The 23,803-nt window shown below is 37.3% G+C and overlaps 1 protein-coding gene across 9 annotated transcripts; it reads right to left on the bottom strand.

Annotated features, from left to right (window-relative positions):
• Positions 1-523: 523 nt before the first annotated feature.
• On the bottom strand, positions 524-23,623 carry LOC111402157 (cleavage stimulation factor subunit 50). 9 transcript variants are annotated; one of them, XM_023030275.1, is made up of 16 exons: positions 23,500-23,623; positions 23,239-23,417; positions 20,907-20,990; positions 20,656-20,780; positions 19,847-19,919; positions 19,652-19,735; positions 19,488-19,574; positions 19,200-19,270; positions 18,959-19,010; positions 18,787-18,844; positions 17,329-17,429; positions 17,071-17,225; positions 11,006-11,114; positions 8,742-8,780; positions 1,221-1,277; positions 524-929 (listed from the first exon to the last, which is right to left on the bottom strand). In XM_023030275.1, exons 2-16 carry the CDS (start codon positions 23,353-23,355, stop codon positions 774-776), a joined length of 1,368 nt encoding a protein of 455 aa, XP_022886043.1. In that variant the 5' UTR covers positions 23,356-23,417; positions 23,500-23,623; the 3' UTR covers positions 524-773. The 9 variants fall into 9 exon arrangements, with proteins under 9 accessions (XP_022886043.1, XP_022886044.1, XP_022886038.1 ...); XM_023030276.1 differs by having other exon boundaries at positions 20,656-20,777; XM_023030270.1 differs by lacking the exon at positions 23,500-23,623 and having other exon boundaries at positions 23,239-23,490.
• Positions 23,624-23,803: the final 180 nt, after the last annotated feature.

Below are 23,803 nucleotides of genomic sequence, written 5' to 3'. Positions count from 1 at the left end.
ACTTTTACATTTTGCACCATGTAGAACACCCTCGAGAGATGCAGAGGCATTTCCCTCTTTATTTGGTTGATTTGCAAAATTCACAACTAGCTATAGTCAGTGATGAAGCCAGCACCCGACAAGGGGTAGGACCGTGCATGCTAACTCCGTCAACCTACAATCACTACACTACCATGGACAAAGATTGAGGCCTTAATAATCGCTTCTAATAATTTGTAACGGTCAAACTAATGATTCCAATAAGTAGGGATGTTTGAATAATTAGAGGGAAAAACACACATTTGGAAGTTAGGGAGCAATTTCACGCCAGCTGAAATGTTGGGAAACCCTAATTTTCAACATTTGTCTCATAATATTTGCAAATCATAATATTTTGCAACGCTATCTAATCTTAGCCACAAAACGTGTCGTCACAAGAATGTAGCAACTTTTTAAGTTTTTGCACTCGTCTTGTCAAACTTTGACCAGTACCTACCAAGGCTTCGAACAAATGAACTCAAATTCGATGACATGCACACAGAAATACACCAGAAGACGGCAATCTGATTGGTAAAAAATTCTGTAAATTCCGATGGCAGGGATAAAAAACCAGTAAAATTATGTAATTTTTGTGGGCTTTCGAAGGTTGTCTATAGGACAAAAGCCCCTCTCGTCCCACATGTTGCCCGATAATAACATAGGACAACAAATAAGATTTTAACTTATTTTTTTCCATAATAATTCCCAATATGGGCAGTCCAATCCAACATACTGAACATGTTATCGATGCCAGCCTAATTTGTCTCCTTCCAGAACCTTACTGATCTGTCCGTTCCACACGTAACAAATACTGCCTCTACGGGTGAATGCTCGAGCCAACGAGGTGAACCAATGTGGTTTGAAGGCCATCTAGCCACTTTCTCTGTCGTAAGAGCATCCCAAATAACAATCTGCAGCCTCAACAAAACATTAGCACTATCATCAGATCTGACTAAAGGTATAGAAATATTTCCATGTTCTCTGAAATTATATGGTATTTTCCAGATTTTGTTTCATTGTTTTCCCAATAGTTTGATTGCGTATTTAATTTACAATCTAATTGTGACACTATAAAACGGTCTTATTCTGCTTGTTAAGTATTCTACTTTTTGTTTACCGTTTCTAGCAGTAGCAACTTGGAAAGGTAGACTATACTTTTTGTTTACAGTTTCTAGCAGTAGCAACTTGGAAAGGTAGACTACCTCATTGCTTGGTTCATCAATCGATAGCACAAATTCTTCCGTGGCATTAAAAACAGCCTGCAATTCAAACATTGAGTGTCGATTAGATCAAACTTAATTATCAAAAATTACATAGTAAAATTCTTCATGCGAACACTATACAGTTCAGCCATTTATTAGTAATCTGGACATAATACCCATGTGATCATATAGTTCCACGTCCCAAGAGCTACCTTAACACCAGTTATCTTAAGCAAAATATTGCATGTTTGGTTCTGATGATGCAATTCAAAAAGGTTATTTCCAAATAATGTTCTTTAACTTTATCAAAGATTGCTCTCTATGCAACTATGGATACAGGTATAGCAAAAACCCTTATCCTTTCAATTTTGTACTGCCATTGGTTCTAATAGATGGAAACCGTCAACTCTTTTATTAAATTGTCAAATTTTAGTTCAGAAAACCATTAGTACCTCATTTTTAATGAAATAAAAAAGTAAATAGAAAATATAAGAAGGAAGAAAACAAACAAGTGGGTTGGGAGGCTTGGGGTTCGAACAACAGAGGGGAAACGGGACCTATCTGCCTGCACTGAACTTTTGGGCTCCAGTAGGCCGAAAAATTAATTTTTTTTTTTTTTAAAGCCTGATTAAATGTCCAACCCAGATGGAAGCTCAATTGCCCACAGCCCATGACCCGTTTACTGACCCAGACTCGGATTATTGATTCAAATCATTCAATTAACCTGTTTCATTGAAATCAAAATCAAACCAAACCTTTGAATCGCTTGCTTCTCTTGAAACTCCGCCCCTGTGTCGTCGCCGACTACTTCTACTTCCAGTCCACCGGTGGCCACCGGCATCTCCTAGAATTGGGGCTTTAATCTCCGACCTTAGAAGTGTATCAAATATCCCCAAAGTCAAAACCCCAATCCTCCCCCACCCAAGTCAGCAGGCCGCAACTGCCGTCTGCCATCGGCTCCCACCAGGCACCACGCACCAGCTGTCGCCTCTAAAGTAGAAGACAGTATTTTTAGGCTAACAATGGCTATCACTTTCCTATCAGTTGATTGCAACTTGGGCAGAAAGATAATTTGAATGAATTGCATCTTGGCTTGACAATTTGGCCTTTGAGAGCTCGAGAACCTGAACACTTCTGGCCCTTTGTTCTGATTTGTATTTTTTGCGTGATGGCTATTCGACAAGCAGACCAAATAAAAGCACATATTCTAACTGCATTATCATATTTCATTTGTTGCAGATGTAGCTTTTATTTGTTGCACCCATGTGAAGGTTCTACAGTGCAGATTCTCACACAAGGAAAACTTAGTAGGTGAATTGATATTGTGAAATTGGATTGATAGTGTGAAATTGTGAATTGTGAATTAAATTGTGAAATAGTATAAATTGCATTGTGAATTTGCGATTTGGAAGGTGAATTGATATTGTGAAATTGGATTGATAGTGTGTAATTGTGAATTAGATTGTGAAATAGCATAAATTGCATTGTGAAATTGCGAATTGGAAGGTAAATTGATATTGTGAAATTGTGAATTGGATTGTGAAATGTGAATTGCACTGCAAATTGAGATTGTGAAATTGTGAATATATGATTCTTTTGTCATTATGAATTATTCTCACTCACTCCCCGTAATAATTGGATATCAAATGTTTAAATCTAGATATCAAATGAATAGATACTTTCAACGAAAAAGAAACATAGATAATATTGATGAGAGGGTATCGAATAATGTGGAATTTGATGTCACAAAACTTCCAATTGATCCTGGTCTAAGAATACCCATTTTGGATTACAATGCTAACATCCGAGATGAAATTCGAAGAGCATATATGTTAAAGGGTCCTTGTCAGCCCCAAGATCATGATTTTCCAAAACGACAATTTGGAGTAACAATTAGACGATTCAATCCTTTGTGGTTTAAAAAGTTCAGAAGTTGGTTGGCGTACAGTGTAAAGAAGGATGCTGCTTATTGTTTGTATTGTTATCTTTTCATAACAAGTTCTGGAAAGCAAGATGGCAATGAGTCTTTTGTTGGCGAAGGTTTTACATATTGGAAAGATAAAAAAGGACTTCATACTTATGTTAGACTTCATGATAGTACACATAATCAAGCTCGCATTAAGTGTGAAGTGTTGATGAATCAAGAGCAACACATTCGATCGGTTTTCTACAAACAATCAGAACAAGCAAGAAGTGCATATGTTACACGTCTTAATGCATCCATTGATTGTGTTCGACTTCTTTTGCGACAAGGGCGCTCATTTCGAGGTCATGATGAATCTTAGGATTCTCTGAATCCAGGTAACTTCTTAGTGCAATTGCAATTTTTGGCTGCTCATAATGAAGTTATTAATGCCGTCACATTCGAAAATGCTCCTCACAATTGCAAATGACATCACCTGATGTTCAAAAGGATATAGTAAATGCTTGTGCTATTGAAACAATCAATGTTATTATCAAAGATGTTGGCGACTCACTATTTTCTATTCTAGTTGATGAATCTCGTGATGTGTTAATGAAGGAGCAAATGTCTATTGTTTTACGTTATGTAGACAATAGTGGACTTGTCAATGAACGCTTCATAGGGATTGAACATGTTACAAGTACCACGGCTCTATCACTTAAGGCTGCAATTGATAAGGTATTTTCTAAATATAACTTGAGCATGTCTAGATTGAGAGGACAAGGTTATGATAGAGCAAGTAATATGCAAGGTAAGTTTAATGGTCTGAAAACACTAATTTTGAAGGAGAGTCCATGTGCCTTTTACATTCACTGCTTTGCTCATCAACTCCAATTTGCGCTTGTGGTTGTGGCAAAGAAGAACATCCCTATTACTAACTTTTTTCGTGTGGTTGGAGACGTGATAAATACCGTTGGAGCATTTTCCAAACGTTGTGATCTTCTTTGAGAAAAACAATTAGACTTTATTGTTGAGGCATTGAAAAAAGGTGAGATTTTAAGTGGACGGGGACTTAATCAAGAAACGACCCTTCAGCGCTCTGGTGATACACAATGGATTTCACATTATAATTCTTTGGTCAGCTTGCTTGCCATGTTCTCTTCTGTTTTAGATGTATTTGCAATGATTGTTGAAGATGAATCTTGTTCTTGTGATCAAAGATCTGATGCAACAAATTTGTTGGAGTCGATACAAAAATTTGATTTTACATTTAATCTACAGTCGATGAGAAGTGTCTTGGGGATGTCAAATGAACTGTCAAAGGCATTGCAAAGGAAAGATCAAAATATTGTGAATGCAATGCAATTTGTGAGATTTTGCAAACGACGACTCCAAATAATGAGAGACGAAGGGTGGGACTCCTTTTTGGAAGAAGTATGTTCTTTTTGTCAACAACATTACATTCATATACCCAACATGGATTATATGTTTGTACGCCTTGCACTTCGTGGTCGCCCTCAGCGTAATTCTCCAGAAATTTCAAATTTACATCATTACCGAGTAGATTTGTTTTATTCTGTCATCGATTTACAACTTCAAGAATTGAATGATCGTTTCTCGGAGGTAAATACAGAGTTACTTCTTTGTGTAGCTTGTTTATGTCCACAAGATTCATTTTCTTCTTTTGAAAAGAAAAGCTTGATTAGACTTGCTGAGCTTTATCTATTAGATTTCTCTTAGTAGATGTCATTGTACTTAACGATCAACTTGAGACTTATATTTTTGACATGCGTTCTAACAAAGAGTTTGAAGGGTTGAATGACCTTGGTGATCTTGCGAAGAAGTTAGTTCTGACAAAGAAAGATAGGATATATCCATTGGTTTACAGACTTTTGACTTTGGCATTGATTTTACCGGCTGCTACTGCTACTGTGGAGAGTCTTTTTTGCATGAGTATCGTAAAGGATAGATTGCGCAATCAGATGGGTGATCAGTGGATGAATGATAGCACAATTTTTTATGTAGTGAAAGATATATTTTTGAAACTTGATAATGAAGTTATTGTATGACGATATCAAAATATGAAAACTCGCAAGGAACAAGTTTAATATATAAATAATGTCGTTTTTAGTATTGTTCTAATATTGTTTTATTTTTTTATCATCATTAAATCTATGACCAAAACCTCGAAGTTCGGCGTCGAAAAATGATGCCCGCACTGAACAAAAATCCTGACTCCGTCATTGGGTGGCGGTGGGGGAATTGGGGCTGGGGTATGAAGGAGATGAGGTTTCTCCCAATTTTTTATCTTTCTATTTCTAAAATCTATTATTCATTACAATTATTTGTGCTTAGCTATTAAACCTTCAAAAGTGCTCAAACCTCACATGCATTACACGTGTGTTGTAGACATTTAAATAGACAGAAACTATCCAATAGGGAAGACAACACTCCAAAACTATAAAGCATCAGGATGACTTTGTAAAAAAAAAGGAAGAAGAAGGAGAAATGGTTGGGTACTTGCAACAAGCCCATAGATTCAGAATTAATGCTGCAATTTTCCCAATTTTATGTTAAATTGTGGTATAGAAAATAATTGAGAAAACATTGATACTTATCTCAAGTAATCAAAACAATGATACTTATCTCAAGTAATCTTCTTCCTAGTGTCAAAAAGGGGATGAATAATCGAGAGAAATTTCTGTAAAACGTGTGTATTCGTGTTGTCTCTATTGCATGCATATATATTACAATAATTGAATATACAAGGAAAGTAAATAAACATAATTGCTAAAAATCTGCTTTCTTCCCAAATATAAATTTTACTATATATGTTAACGTCCCCCCTCAAATTGATGCGGGGAGATCAACCAGCATCAATTTGCCAATAAGGAATTGATGCCGCAATCGAGTTGAAGACATCTGCTACCTGAAGATCAGATGAAATGTAGGAAAGGGAAATCACTTGATCCGTCAAAGTGTCACGAATAAAATGACAATCGACGTCAATGTGTTTGGAGTGTTCATGAAAGACGGGATTGCCTGCAATTTAAATAGCACTAGTGTTGTCAGCATGGAGAGTAAGATGAGTCTGAGGAAACCCCAGCTCCACTAGAAGACCACGTAATCAAATAATCTCAGAACAAGCGGAAGACATGGCACGATACTCAGCCTCAGAAGATGATTTAGAAACACGATCTTGTTTCTTGCATCTCCAAGATATCAATGCATCACCCAAAAACATACACCAACCCGTAGTTGAACAACGCGTATCTGGACACCCAGCCCAGTCAGCATCACTGTAGGCTAAGAGTTGAAGTGAAGACCCTCTAGGAAAGAACAATCCACGAGTGGTGATCCACGGAGATAGCGAACAATACAGCGAACAACCGCAAGATTAAGATGCCGAGGTGAAGACATAAATTGACTGACCTGATGGACGGCATATGAGTTATTTAGACGAGTGGTAGTCAAATAGATAAGACTCCCAACTAGACGACGATATAGAGTAGGGTCTTCTAGAAGATCCCCTTCTTCTTTCCTGTACTTGAAATTGACTACCATAAGAGTATACACGGAAGAAGAATCCTCCAACCCAGCTAGCACAAGAAGATCCTGAATATATTTATGCTGGTTTAAGAAAATACCTTGATCCTAATGATAAACTTCGAGGCCCAAGAAGTATGTGAGATGACCAAGATCTTTCATGTGAAAAGTGGCATGCAAGCACTGTTTAAGCTTAGACATGAAATCACAATCTGTGCCAGTAATGATGATGTCATCTACGTAAACCAAAAGAAGTACAATACCCAAGCCAGATTTGTGAAAGAATAGAGAAGAATTTCACAGAGAAGAATCATACTAACTCTGTGCAAAACTGAAAGTAATAAGAGTGCTACGAAACTTCTCAAACCACGCTCGAGGAGCCTGCTTAAGCCCATATAGAGAACGTCGTAGCCTACACACATCATGAGGAGAAGTAGGCATACCAGATGGAAGTGTCATATAAATCACCTCATGAAGATCGCTATAAAGAAATGCATTCTTCACATCCAACTGATGGAGTTTCCATCACTGAGAAGCAGCAATAGCTAAGATTGTTCGCACGATGGTCATTTTAGCAACATGAGCAAAAGTTTCCTCATAATCAACCCCATATTCCTGCTTGTTACCCAATGCCACAAGACGTGCTTTGTATCGATCCAAAGAGCCGTCAGAACGAAGTTTCACAGAGAAAACTCATTTACTCCCAATAGGTTTCACCGCAGGAGGGCAAGGAACAACGTCCCAAGTGTGATTCTCCTCAAGTGCCTGAAGTTTTGCTTTCATTGCATTTTGCCAACACTCATATTCCAAGGCTTGTTTATAAGAAGAGGGAATGAAAATAGTAGATAAAGTAGCTACAAGAGAGACAGGAGATGAAAAATCATACCGATTAGGCGGTCGAGAAGGATGCGTAGACCGACGAAGACATGGAGGAGCTATAGTAGGATCAGGTGCCGCAGTGAGATCGGGAGGGGGCACAAAAGGAGCGCCACCAGATTCACGATTGCGTCGTTCATATACAAGTCCCAGTTTAAATCGCACCATAGGAGGAAGGAAATCAGAGAAGGTAGGCATGCCAGATAAAGACGTAGATGGCAGGTCAACATGAGACGGAAAAAAATATTGGTTTTCAAGGAAAACCACATTCCTAGAGACACGGATGCGTCGAGTAAGAGGATCATAACAAATATAACCCTTTTGAGAGATAGCATAACCAAGGAAAGCACACTTAACAGATTGAGCAGTAAGTTTATGTCGCTTATGAGGAGGAAGATGCACAAAACAAACACAACCAAATGTACGTAGATCAGAGTATGATGGTAAGTGTCCATATAACCTAAAGAAAGGAGAAGCATGATTTAAAGGAGGAGAGGGTAAACGATTAATAAAATCCACAGAAGTGGAAAGTGCTTCACACCAGAATCAAGAAGGTACAGATGAGTCAAGTAAAAGAGTTCGCACCATATCTAGAAGGTGACGATTCTTTCTTTCGGCAACACCGTTTTGCTGCGGCGTCGAAGGACAAGAACGCTGAGAAATAATACCCTTGTTTTGGAGAAAGTCTTGAAACTCATTGGACATATATTCTCCTCCAGAATCAGATCGCAAGATTTTTATACCGCTAGAAAATTGAGTCTCAAGAAAAGCAAGGAAACGCTTAAAAACTGAAAAGACATCAACCTTGGCTCTTAAAAAATAAACCCAAGTAAAGCGACTAAAATCATCAATGAATGTAACAAAGTACTTATAACTTGCATGAGAAATAATAGGTGAAATCCCCCAAACATCACTATGAATTATATCGAAACATTATGATGCACGAGATCCATGAGAGGGAAAAGGTAAACTTTACTTTTGCCAATTTTGCATGCAGTACAATCAAAAGAAAGATCGGAAGAACATGCTTTATTACCCAATAAATCAGAATGAAATAAAGTACGAAGTACATCCGAGTTTGGGTGGCCTAAACGTTTATGCTATAATTTAGTATCGATACTAATAGCATTACATGCAAAGGAAAGTAAAGGAGAACTAGGGAAATGAGAAATATGCAAGGGAAAGAGTCGTCCCACTTTAGGCCCCTTCGCGATCATCTTCTTGGACACTTGATCCTGCACAACACAACCAGAGCGAGAGAAATGAACATCATAATTGTTATCAACTAATTGACCAACCAAAATTAAATTTGTAGAAAGGTTAGGAGACATAAAAACATTAGTGAAGGAAGAGGAAAGATCACCAATAGCCTTGATAGGCAGAGAACTGCCATTAGCGGTGTGAATTTTTAGATTGCCATCACATTCTCTTACATTGGAAAGAGGGCTAATTGTATTGGTCATGTGGTTAGAGGCTCCAGAGTCAAAGAACCATGGCTTAGAAGATGATGTATTACCTGAAAGTCCAAAAGCCGAGAAGGTAGAATTGATCATTTGTTGTACCATTTCAGGGGTGAGAGTGGATGCAGTAGCGGAAGTAGGAACATGTGTAGCAGTTGGCAATGTCATAGAGCCAGAGGCACCGATGGAGGCATGATAGGCAGTGGTATGCTTTTTCTCAGGTCAAATGGGGCAAACAGAGATGTGATGACCTGATTTCTTGCAGTGATGACCTGATTTCTTGCAGTAATGTTTCTTAGAACAATCCCGAGCAATATTACCAAAATTTCTACAGTTGTGGCACTGGACAGCACACATGCCTCGACCCTTATTCCTCCCGTATGCTGTATAAGCCCCAATAACAGGACCACTAATAGTATCCCTATGTTCCATGGTAGCCTAGGTAACTATACGTTGCTCCCCACGAAGAAGTTCACCCAAACAAATATCCAGAGATGGCACAGGATGACGATTCATCAAATTTGATCGTGCAACCTCAAAATCAGGATGTAACTTCATCAAGAATTGATCTCTCTTGCTTGTCGCATGCACTGTTTGAACAGCAGATAGAACCCCAGCGGGAACATTAGCATAAACAATATCTGAATATTCTGCCCAAAGATTCTGAAAACTTGAAAAATATTCTTCAATCGATAAATTTCCCTGTGTAAAGTTAGCCATCTCATATTCCAATTGAAAACGTCGACCGGAATTGTCCTGTTTGTAAACCTTACTCAGATAAGCCCACATATCAGCAGCAGTTTTGTAAGGCCTCAGATTGAGAATGAGGTGAGACGCGACTGAACTCAGAATCCAGGTCATAACCCAAGCATCCTTGATTTCCCATTTCGACAAAGCCTCGACATCTTTTGGAGCGGGATCACTTCCATCAAGATGACCCCATAACTCTTTTCCTTTGACAAATAATTGAAATTGGAACTCCCAAGCCAAGTAATTTTTCCCATTAAAACAAACCAGGAATGAGTCTAACTTATCAAATGACATGATGGAATAAAATATGCAACCCAATCACACTACACACTTCAAAGCCCAGCAATGGAACACAAAATTAACTAGGAATGGCCCAAATTAAATAATTCAACAGATGCCCAAATTAAATAATTACACCCAAGGTCCAAAAAATTAAAATACCAGCCACGTCTGTGAACCTTCCACCAAATACCAGCCACAGACACTGAGAGGCTTCGACCGAGGCAACCGAAGGCAAGATCGACCAAGATTTCGAGAGAGAGACAACCGACGGCAGATCCGGACCAAGGTTTCGAGAGAAATATCACTCGCCGGAATCGGAAAGAAGTAGAAGAAGACCGGATTTCGCATCGGAACTGGAAGACGTCGAAGAAGGCAGGGAAATCACATGTCAAATACACCAACGACCACCCCCAACACCAAAACAGAAAAAAAGAACCCACAGCACGGAAGAACGCGAGAAGAGAATCACAGCCGGAAAGAACTCAGAACCCTCGCTCTGATACCATGTCAGAAAGGGGATGAATAATCAAGAGAAATTTCTGTAAAACGTGTGTATTCGTATCGTCTCTATTGCATACATATATATTACAATCATTGAATATACAAGGAAAGTAAATAAACATAATTGCTAAAAATCTGCTTTCTTCCCAAATATAAATTTAACTATATATGGTACACCTAGAAGCCTACTAGCGTTTAGGAAGTCAACCCAGAAACAAAAATGTACGAAGTAACACTAGTACGGCCTATCTATGATGTCCAGCTAAGAATAATTGGTTTACACTAAGTCGAGGAAATTCGAACAATTCGAACAATGCAAATGCAAATTGTGAGACCTTGCAGCCACTAGGTACTATATGTTTGCAAATTTTGAGTAATGACACATTAATGAGGTTACTATTAAAACCAGGAAACCTAATGCCAACTGAAAATGCCTCAAGAAAATGCTATATCAAGATATGGCATACCTGGCACCTCAACATCATATGTGCAGCTCCAAGATATTGCTTGACCAATCTACCTGAGCCAACTTCCCAGAGTTTTACAGTAGAATCTTTTCCACAAGAAAGAACATACCTAAGCAACTGAACGGTTGAGTTGAGCAGAAAAAAATGTACAAATTTAACATATATAGTTGAACAAATCAGGCAGAAGCAAATTTCATCAAAAAATGGTGATTTAGTGCAAGAATGGGAGACAAAAGGAATTATTAGTGTCTCCCCTATATCTACAAATTCAATGGCAAGGCTTCAATTGCCTACACATAACCTTGTACCTAGACATAACCTTTTGATGTAATAAATAAATGAAATTATTTATGCAGTCTTCAACATCATTTATTTATTCAAGCATTGACCAAATATTAAGATTCAAATGTTATATGAATGACTTTTGCTAGAATTATGCACATTAAAAGTTTGTGTGAAATATACTAATATTTCCATGAACAGTAATGCTTTACTCTGTAAGGTTATAGTGCTTGGCTTGTTAATCTTGGGGACTAGTTCTCATTATTGATAACTAGGCTGACAAGCTTCAATCACATAACTGAGAGTTGAAATTTTAAGCATTTCATGTAATAGCCCAAAATTAATGACTTAAACCTAGTTGGACAGGAGTGGGAGAGAACTGGGTTCTGGTTGGAGGTTGGATGGAAAGTCCATAAGGTCCCTAAATAGCTTCATTTAAGTAAGGGTGACAAGGGTATTAAACTTGATTCTCTGTGTAATAGATTGGACTAGAAAGACACCGTGAGGATAGGGAAATTACAAGACTCTGGCCAAGGACACACAGCCATATACACTGCTTTTGTGTTTCTCCTAACTTGTCCTAGATTCAACCCAAACTTAGTTCAAGTTGGTAGTCACCCACTTGTATAGCTGCCTCTGGAGAATAGCTAGAAGTATCTAGTTGGTTGGTGCTCATAGTTAGGTTATAAAGACAAAAAGAGAACAATATGCAAATTCTGGGGTAATTTCTAATATATGCATGCATGGTTGAATTTGATTGTAACATAATACAGGAATGGGATTTTGAATAAAATATTGGCAAAAATTATTTAGAACTAAAGTATCTGCCTTTTTCATGCATCTTTTGGATTACAAAAATAACATAATACACTATATAAATGAGTTTCTTCTAAAAGACTGTCTTCAAATTGCAACTCTAAATGAAAATGATGCGGATATCCATTTATTATTTATTTTCTATTTGGACTCTTAGTTATATTTTATTTGGACTATTGTTTATGTTTTCGTTATTGGGCTTGTTTAGTGGGTTTGGCCCAAACCCTTCTCTTTAGAGTTTATCTTCTGCTATTTATTTCTGTTTTGTTTCTCATTTGAGACAGTTGATGATGAATGAATAATTATTTTGGTGGCTTATGGCGCATCCCTCCCCTTATTCTGCCCTCTTCTATTAAATTCTTCTTCTTCCCCCCCTTTAATTCCTCATTCTTCTCTTTAATTCCCTCTCTTTATAGATCTGTTCTATTTCTCAATGAATTGTCCCATTGGTGCTGCATCAAATTTGGTATCAGAGCCGAATCTTGGGTACTTTCTTTTACAATCCAAAATCTCTTCTTTTCTCTCAAATTTTGTTGGGACAGCACAAATTAAAAGGATTTTGATAAAGGCAGCAATTTTATTCCTCAATTTTCAGAGTTAGTTAAAAAAAAATAAATAAATAAAAAATTCTGCTGTTCAATTTGATTGATTTGCTGCTTCCTTTTGCATTAAAGTTGCTGTTTCAAACCCTAGCTTATATATATATTTTTTTCAATTCCATATACTCTAGCCCAACATATATTCCAGCCCAACATAATTTTCAGTCTAAACTCAGCCCATATTGAACACAGCCCAAACCCACGTAACCCACTAATTCATAATCCATAGACTCGGTCAAGCCCATATCCCTAACCCAATTACAGCAGCCCATTGATTCATTATTCCAACTCTATTTATACTCCAAGCCCATAAGACCCAATTACCATACAAACCAATTATCCAGCCCACACCCACATTAGCCCATTACACCAATCGTCAGCCCAACTCTCAATATCCGGCCCAACCCAACTCCTATCTCACTACCCAAATCAATTTCCCCAACCCGAGCCCTAACTCATCCCGTCACTCCCCACGACCAGCAGCTCACCCCGTCAATACCCATGATGTCCAGTCGTCCGTTCCCTCCTACCAGTCACCGTCGCCGACTTGCACCCCAGTCGGACTTCACCACTTAGTCGGCCGACCATCAATCGGCCGGCCATTGCTCATTATTTCCATAAGCCAGTGTCTACAGTTTCAGTCATCCATATTCCAACAACGCCGAAGCACCACTCATCTTTCATTCACATATCGCCGCCCTCCTCACAACTCACAGCAATATTACAGAGTCCACCGTGAAGAGACCCATTCATTACCCAGGCACATTCACGCATCAATTCCTCAGAAGCCAGGCCGTCACAGTATCTACGCCGATTGACCGCAACTGCCCTTCCACCGACAGCAGCATCATCGCGGGTGACCCACCACTGGCCCAATTTTTCAACAACTTTCTTTGAGGATTACAGCCAGCCACGGACTTCATTGATCAAGCAGTATACTGTCTCTACTACCAAGCAACCCATTCAGTTACACATAGGTTTCTATTTCAGCATCTGTCCAATTTCAGTGAAGCCAACAATTTAGAATATGCAATGACCGTGAGTTCAGGAACTGGAGACATTTGACACAGGCAGATCAGAGGCCCAATCGTTAGCAATTCAGGCAACTAGACTACAGGGAGTTGCTATCTCCTAATTCTCATTGGTTTATACTGCTGATTTATTTTAAAAGTGCATCACTTAGATTCTTTGTGTTGCTGTTACTATCACAACTTTGGCCTCAAACTTCACTTGACTGGAATCACTCATTGAATTGACTTGCCATTGTTGCCCCATTTATCTCACTGAATTGATGTGTCATTGTTACCTCTTTTATCTACCTGATTGGAAATCTTGACAATACCATTTGATCTTAACAAGCATTGGACCCTTGCTTTATTATTTACAAGCATCAGCACTATTAACTTGCATTTTTGGAAGGGAAGAAGAGAGAGAGAGAATTTCAAATTGATGTTTTAATCGTTGGTCCTTGATGCATATTGGTCTCTCTATTGCATTTCATTTAGGTAGTATTGCTTTGCATGTAGTTACATATTGGTCATCTTGTCACTTCTAGCTCTAGTACCTTAAACATGAACCCCTCACAATTCGATGCACTCACCCGACAAATAGCGGCTATTCAAACTCAAATGACCGCTACTCTTGAAGAGAGTAAGGCCCTATCTGTTAGTTCGAAAAATTTTAAACACATCCCTCATTCGATTGATGTTAATAATTTTAAGGTGTCCCATAATAGACAACATCGTCGACAAGGTAATCAAAAATACTTTCGACCCGATCGTAAGGATAGGGATAGGAATAGGGATCAGATTCGTGAGCGAGAACGAGATAATTTTGAAATTCTTACTCAATGGAATGCCCTTAAACAAGGAAATCAATTAGTGACTGAGTATATCGCGCGATTTGAGGAATTTCGAATCAAATGTCATTTAATTGAGGATGAGAGCACGACTTTGAGTAGGTTTAGCCAAGGTCTGAGAGATGATCTTAAGCGCGAGCTTTTCCTTCGAGGTGTCACTACTCTTGATCACGCTTACTCTTTCGCCCGAGATTATGAGTTGATTATTAGTACTCCATATGAAAAGCGTGGTCATCGTCGCTCACCCATCTCATTAGTGTCGCCTCATCATAAGTCTATCATAAAACCGTCTCCGTCTAATGTTCCTTCTATTTGGAAAAATAATTGTAAAGGTCGTGATAGTCCACATTCTCCTTTTCCATGTAGAAAGCATATTGACAATCATTCTTCCGTGTCATTGGCTCCAATTCCTCCCGTTAAGTCCCTTCTAGGACCACCCCCATCTGATGTTCCTCCAATTTTGAAAAATAAGGGTAAAATTTTTTATAATCATCATTTGGCTTCATTGGCTCCACCTCTTCCCGTTAAATCCCTTCTAGGACCTCCCCCTTCTAATGGTTCTCCAATCTTGAAAAATCATGGTGGAATTTCTGAAACTCCAAGGTCTTCTTCTCACTTGTTGTGCGTCAACTGTAAAGATTTTGGCCACATTTCTTCCAAATGTACTAATCGAACCTTAGTCATAGAAGAACGAAAGAATGTAATAAATATGCCATTAGAAGATCTAGTCTATGAACCTAAACTTGAAGATTTTGATGACTTGGATGATAGTGAGGACACTTCTTTAGGTGGACTCCAGACTCTTCCCAAGACTTTAGATATTATACCCCTTGTTTCTGACAACTCTCGGTCACATGTTATATGGCATACCCTTGCACAACTCAAAGAGCTTGATGATTTCACTGGCCACCCTTGGAGAATTCAGTCGCCTGTGGTTAGCATTAAATCAACATTCCCCATTACTGACCAACTTCAAACTGATGGTCAAAATGAAGTCGTTAACCAAAGTCCTGGCAATTTATACAAGTCTCTAGTCCAGAAAAATCTTAGAAATTGGGACTTGATTCCCCCAACTGTTCAAATTGCGTATAACAATTCTGTAAATCGGTCTCTAGGTTTGAATCCATTTGAAGTTGTTCATAGTTATAAGTCTAGGCGGCCGTTAGACCTTATTTCCATATCCCCACATGCTAGTGTGTCGATATCAGTTGAAGCATTTGTGCATCATCTTCATGACTTGCATATTAAGATCGATAAACAACTTCACGCAAGTAATGCCTTATATAAACTTCAAACTGATTTGCATAAATAATATTTTCAATTTCATATTGGGGATTATGTTATATTGCAAGCCGGTAGTACTGGTCCTTTTAAAGTTTTAAAACATATTGGTCCATACGCACATGTCATTAATTTTTCATCACATTTTGACCACCACTCTACTTTACATATTGAAGACTTAGTTACTTACAAAGGTCTTTTTAATTTCCTTGATGATCCTTTTCTACTTCCTTATGTGGATCCCCAACCTAAATATGTTACCATTTTCACTCCAATAACACATGTCACAGCACACAAAGATGTAACTGATGCTATTTTAGATAAACAGGTTGTGTTGACCAATGAGGAAGATTTTGGAGATAAGTGGCATGAATTTTTACTATTGGGAGTTCAGTATCAGTATGTGATTACAAAGAAAGATCGTCCTCCTTGGTTGGATCATATCCTTGAGGATAAGCTACAACTATCCTTGTTATCATTTGTGGAGTTTCGGTATTTGGTCATCGAGAAAGATCGTCCCCCGTGGCATGACTTGGAGCCTTTCGCATCAGATTCAGTGCAACATTCTACTTTATCTACTCGACGGGGTCGAGTTTTTCTCCCACCCCGGGAGAGTTGATGCGGACATCCATTTATTATTTATTTTCTATTTGGACTCTTAGTTATATTTTATTTGGACTATTGTTTATGTTTTCGTTATTGAGCTTGTTTAGTGGGTTTGGCCCAAACCCTTCTCTTTAGGGTTTATCTTCTGCTATTTATTTCTGTTTTGTTTCTCATTTGAGACAGTTGATGATGAATGAATAATTATTTTGGTGGCTTATGGCGCATCCCTCCCCTTATTCTGCCCTCTTCTATTAAATTCTTCTTCTTCCCCCCTTTAATTCCTCATTCTTCTCTTTAATTCCCTCTTCCTATAGATCTGTTCTATTTCTCAATGAATTGTCCCATTGGTGCTGCATCAGAAAAGCCTTCAAATTTGCATAGAAGTTTCTACTTTGAATTACCAACAACTGTAAATTATAGCAACATCACAATAAAGTCAAAGAACGCAGAAGTCAGCCTCTCTCTTCCAAGGTGCATACACACATGCATAAGCATGAACTTATAGTTGCGTGAGAGCAAGGGACACATGAGTGCACCTAATGATACGCAGTTGTTATTATCTTGCAAGGGTATGGCTTCAAAAGAAAAGAGATTTAGGTATGCAGACATTAAGTAAACTCCACCTTTGATCTTTTGTGAAATTTGCACTTGTAGCTTCTGCTGTTCCATGTGCACCAAGAATGGAGCGAACACAATTGGAAGTCACCCCGTCCCACAACCTTATAGCACCATCTTTAGAAGCCGTCACATACATGCCTCCAGTTGACGAATACCTAACCTACTTAAGAAATAACATATAGTACACATTTTAATTTATGCAAGGAATGTTAAGAAAACTAACAATGATATGCATTAAGAGTTCAGCAAGGTTATGATTATACCTGGTTTATGGCTACATTGGCACCAATCTCTTGAACATTTGCTGATAGGTAACATTGAAAAGTATTAACATCATACAAGTGAGCAATTGGATGGTCCGTTCCTGTAACAAAATTTAAGACACTGATCAGATACTAGTGCATATGATGGAATTCTAGAACCAATATCATATATTTGTAAATGAGCACCGAATTTAACTCAGAAAATCTGCTGTTCAATCAAACGGTCAATTATGGCAATTACAATTGGGAAACATGGTTTCAACATGCTTAAAATCAAATTGAATTTCTCTACAGTAAAAAGAATAGTAAAAGCATGGAAGTCAAAGGTGACACTCATGATGAGCACAAACGAGGTGAGAATTAAGCCGCCTATTTAACAAACTGTTATCCAAAGGTAGCTACCATACTTCTCCAACATATTTTTGTCAACTACTGTCTGTTGTGGCAGAAAACGTCTATTGAGACACCTTGTCTTCTGTAAATTACAGATTGATATCAAGGTACAAAAAATTGAGATTGCTTCGTAAGTAAAGATCTCTACAAGATATCTAATCTCACGCGGTATGGTTGTTCTTCAACGGGATGGACTTGATGAAATTTGTACAAGCTGTCTTCTATGGTCTATTTCAGTAATCAGGATCAAAATAAAATGATACAAGGAACAAGGCAATGATTTGGTCATCACGATATTTATGGAAATTCAGTGTGGGAAATCACGCCTGATGTCAACATGAAGATCCACCCTCCCAAGAGACAATTATGATTCATACACCATGCTTTCAAAATATTATATTATCGATATTGTCTTTGGACCAAATAAATCAGAGAAAACCAAAGTTAAATCTATATTCTTTTATGAACTACAAATGGAAGGAATGAAATCTCTGTTCAATTGACAGAATATATGTTAAAAGATACAAATGAGCTCACATTCAGAATAAAATGTGTTCCAAAGTATCCATAGTGTACAAACACTTCATCTAAAAGATTTAGCTGTTAGACAGGGAGGTGTACATCATTTATATATTCTCTTCAACACATCCTTTCATGTGGTGGAAAATATTTTTTCTACTAAAGCCTAACGCATGAATGATACATTAAAATGTGCGATGGCGAGAATTGAAGCCAAAATCTTTGCAAGCACTGATATTACATGGTTACGTTATCTAAAATCTTAAGCTAATGCAGAGGATCACATGTATATCATTTAAATATTGTCTTCAACACGTACTAATACAAGTGTCTTAATATTTAATGTTGTATGCACAGTACGCATTGGTAAGGTGTATGAACATGAACATTTAGAAAATGGATTTTGAGTTAAATAACACAGCAAATTCACAATTATCCTACAGGAATTTATTTTATTTTTTTAAGATTCTGCAATAGTTAGGTATGAAGAAGCATTACGGCATCACATGATAATAGTCAAACTGTGGAGTACAAAAATATAATAACCTGCCAAAAGAAATTCTCCAGATGGATGAAATGATACAGACCTCACATTATGAGTATCCTGTTGAAATTCCACTACCGAATTTTAGATTGATGATAACCGATGCAATCAATATTATGAATTATATTTTTACAGCCTAGAACCATGCTTGGATACCAAAGGACAGAGGGAAACCTGAATAACTCTGAATGCTCTCTTCGCAACTGTTTTCGAGAAATCAAAGAACCTGTCAATACAATTGCATGCTAAAATTTGTAATTCTGAGACTCCACTGAGGGTGGGAGAGGAGATCTAACAATGATGACTTAAAATCAAATCCTCTAAACCTCATGCAAATATATAGGACAAATAAATATTAGATAATGAAATGTAAGCATAAAAACAATCTGAGAAACTATAAAAATGTTGGCCATACTTTATTGTGTGATCTTTGGCCCCAGAAATCAGAATTGTATTTTGAGGATGGAAATCCAAATCATTTACAGGCTGCAGTCATAGGATAAAGCGTTAGCTAGAATAGGGAAAGACAAAGCACCACAATAACCAATTAATAATCTCAATCAAAAGAATCTCAAGATAAAATAGTCATCAAGTATGCTGAAGAAAAAAATGACCATGTACAAACTTATATGCGACTTAAACATGTTAAAAATTTTAACACAAAATTCACGTTTTGTTACATTCTTTTGAAAGACAGTTATACTTGTAGATGGTCATAAAATGTCCTTATTACAGCCCGCATAGTGGCATCTCTTGAATCTGAAAGCATCATTTGCTTAATTTTTGATATCTGCACAAGGAAAATGTGAGCAATGAGCTGGAGAAAGTAAGAAGAAATGTGCATGTTCAATAAGTTGATGTTAACACCTCAAAGAGCTTAATTGATGTGTCTGCACTTCCAGTTGCAAAAAACTTTCCATCAGGACTAAATCTTGCACATCTTGCAACATTCTGTGCGAATCAAATTTCCTTAAAAGGTTAATCCCTTCAAGAATTTTACAGCTAAGTGCTTATTTGTAAAAAGTGCTATTTGTCTAACACCTTTTTACCACAAATGTATACCTTGTGTTCTGAAACGTGCCTAGTTTCATGCTTCTGGAAACTCTTTGATGAGCCTTTTATGTCATGCACAGCACTGTTACAAAGAAAAAATTGTATTTACCGCAAAATATCTGTTAATAACCAGGGGAAAAAGAACTTAATACTTTCATCGATGAGCCTTCTGGGTGAAACCTATGATCAAATAGGTTGGAAGTTAACTTCTTTTCCCTTTATATTTACAATCGAAGTCATGGTCAAAATATATCTTCAGTAAATAAAATTAAACACGACCATTTTGTGGAGAACAACAAAACTTAAAGCTTTCACGGACGATATCCTACCGCTTATGACAATCAAAGCGCAATGGAAAGGTTGAAGAAAGAAAGCATATGACCCAGATGTAAGTAGATGTTGAGTCATTCGGCAACCATTGTAGTTCAGACATTCATATGGAGTTCTTTCAAAACAACGGCAGAGACAAATCAACTTAATGATCATCACAGCATGCCATCACTGACATAGCACTGTATGCATGTTGTTGAGAACAGAGTTAATGATGTACAATTTCTGCCATTATATGCTGGGTTTAGATGGACACCATAATGATTTGTGCATAATAACTAAAGTACATCTGGAGTACCTACAAAGGCACAGGTGCCATAGGTTTAAATTAATTACCTACAAGTATAATATCACTTTATCACTGTACTTACTGCAAAAAATTTTATCTACAGTCTCCACCTTAACCTTCCATTTAACTACTTCTCTTGAATGTTAATAAATATATCATCATAAAATTGTTTAAATCCAACTGATAAAAATTGGCTTGCCTGAAATCAACGCCAACAACACGTGGAGCTGTTATTGATCCATATCCTGTAGATATGCTTGAATCAAGCAGCGCCTCGGAAGGAATTCCTCTCAACATCTCATCTTTCTCCACTGCAAGACCCTGCTAATTATCATTATTTTATTTTTTTTACCTTTTCTCCTCCGTCTTCTCCCCATAATTCTTAGATTGTATGGTAAGATACCAAATAATAAATGTAAAACAAGTAATATCTTCGCAATCAATATAAACCTTAGCAACCAACTCAATGAGCTTGTTATGAGGTACTTCTACATTTAGTGGTGTCATCGTAGCGGATGCAACTGCACTTGCTGCCTGCATAACAGAAAAAAAGTTCAGACACAAAATTTTGTGATTTGCAGAATCAAGATAAGAAATTTAATCTGAACCTTGCCGTTATTGGAAATCTGGGCAGTGTAAATTATCTGATGGTTTTACAGATGCTCTTGAATGAATTTCAGATCAAGCCTTTTGACATTCAGTAATGCTCATAATCAAATGGGTAATTGGGGCATATTGAAGGAATATTCTACTAGTGTGGAGAAACTTACAGCCATGTACTAGTGACTATGATTACATGTCATTTGGAATACATGAATACTGTCGCAAGAGACAGAATGTATTAAGGTATATACATCTAGAGCCCGTTTGAGCCCCATTTTTATTCTAAAATGTATTTTGGAATGGTAGATTGATGGAGAATGTGAGGTTAAAAAATAAGGAAAATTTTGGGCTTTCGTGTAATATTATTTTATTGAAGAATGTGTGGTTGAAAAGAAGAGAGAGAAAAATGTATTTTGGAAATAATGGGGAATCAAACAAGAACTTAATCTAACTTTCCTGAAGCCCGATTGGTGTATAGATGCATAATCTTAAGTGTTCTTTATTTCAAAAGCCTAGCTAGGTGCTGAGCAATTGAATAAGTGGTAATAGTTCTAAAATCAAAATTACAGAAGAATACCCGAGCTCGAAAACATGCTAGATTTCCACTGAATTTAAGCAAAGTTAATGCAGAAGGGTCACTTCTGTGATTGTTCTAATGATATAAAAATCTCAATCAATTGATATAAGGTACAATGAATTTAGTTCTGTACCACAACATTTACTTCAGTGTCCAGCCTCAGATGCAATCATGACTTGGCATTTTCAGAAGGCAGACAAACATGAATCATGACAACAGTGCATTTTACTTCCAAATCTTCCATTATACAGGTGAAGAACTTTTACACATTTACTTTTATCCAGTACAGACAACCATTAAGCGGACTTCAAGGATTTTAAATGGTGAGAGGTGTATAGGATCGTGTTAGGCACGATGAAGTCTGGTAAATATAGGGTAGATGATCAAAATTAGCTCATAATTTTAATGGCTTGAAGTGCGGAAAAGATATTACAAGAAGTTTCTGGTAAATTTTTTTCCCTAAGATGTCATACCCAGTGCATATTAATTTATGAAATAGGTCACTACAGATTCGCAAATTCCTTGCAAAGAGATTAGCAATGATGACATGTGATGGAATGCTAACAAACTATTGCCAGACCTACACAAATAACAAATCAAACAAACAAACTAAACCTTGTTCCCCAAAAATATGGGGTTGGCTGCATGAACCATTTTTTTACCACTATTCGACTAATAGCTAAATCTACTCAAAGACCCACAGCAGCTGGATCCTTACAACATTTTGTTCATTTTGGTCTACCCCTCCCTCTTATAACTTATTATGCTTGAATCGGGTCACTCTTATAAACATAAACGTATGCTTAAATAGCGTCACTCTTGTGAACATCTTCATGTCCCCTCAAAATATGTCCTAACCACATAAGTGGCATTCCCTTAATTTGTCCTTAACTTTTTCCATATATTCTAATTTTATTTTAGTATATCAACACATCCATCTTAGCATCCACAGGCTAAAATCATCTAATGGGCATATTGTACTTCACTCAGTACTACAGAGAGTGGCAGGTCTAATACTGGTACTGAGAATTCCTTCTACACGCGCATACTGCATAATATTTGCTCCTCTAGGTTTAGATACAAAATCCAAGTGCATTTTAATTCTTATTATTGCGTGCTGCCTCAAGATCTCCAATAATAAATAGTTCATTTCCATTCCTATCAGTACTTTGTGCTGCAAATTGCTGCAATCTTTAAAATCATGCTAAAGAGACAAACCAACGTAAGGGATTATGACAACGGTAGTTCAAACATGGGGGACTTCCTTATTCGGCAATTGATTAAGGAATTATATATCCATTGATTGGATATGGTTCCATCTCCCAGTGGTGAGCAAACAACAGCCCCCCGATCAGCTAAGCTCATCATGCTCTCTCACTCTGTGTTTGGCAGCATATAAATTAGAACTTCCAAAAAATTAGTTCAAATACGAACAGAATTATATCTTGTTCCGATTACAAGACCTTAATCCATGCTACAAAACGCAGCTTTAACGATTTCTGCTTGAATCTGAAATGATACTGATTCCAACCTAGTTCCATAAGGCATTTCTAAACACCCACAATAATAAAATTGATGATTAAATAAGTCACGAAACAGTACCTGATTGAGATTATTGTCACGGAGATGCGCAACGACTAAAGCATTCACGTGGCGGTAAAGCTTTCCATCCTGCAGTGTCTGCTCCAAGCCATTTGTGTTAAAGTTGCTGCTATCCATCCAATAATTACTACCTCTATTTTCACGCGAAACCCCAATTCTTTTCAAGGGTCCGTATAGCCCTAAACAGCAAGTGGAAATTGGAATCAGTTCTTCAGTGTCATCTGTCATCTATATAGTTGAACTTCGAATTGTTTTACTTACCGGATTATTCCCTTATTACAGGGAAAGTTTCACAAGTTCCTATAGACCTCATTCGTCTGTTTTTTCTTTTTTCCTTTTTTCCGTCTGTCAATCATGTTTTATCTTTGAAACAATTTCATGAAAGAAATATGCGCCTGTAGCATGATTTTTTGGTGGGGATTAAAATTAAATTTATTAATAGATTGTGATAGAAGTTTTTAAAATGTGTTGTTGAAAAGTTGTGAGATCCATAAAATATGTAATTAATATTAATTGTTTGACTTTGACTTAAGTTAAAATCAAATTTTAATCCGAACAAAACAAA

This window comes from Olea europaea, chromosome 10 (genome assembly GCF_002742605.1).
Source record: "Olea europaea var. sylvestris chromosome 10, O_europaea_v1, whole genome shotgun sequence".
NCBI lineage: Eukaryota > Viridiplantae > Streptophyta > Magnoliopsida > Lamiales > Oleaceae > Olea > Olea europaea.
Note: the sequence above shows the minus strand (reverse complement) of the source record. Positions and strands in the feature narration are given on the sequence as shown.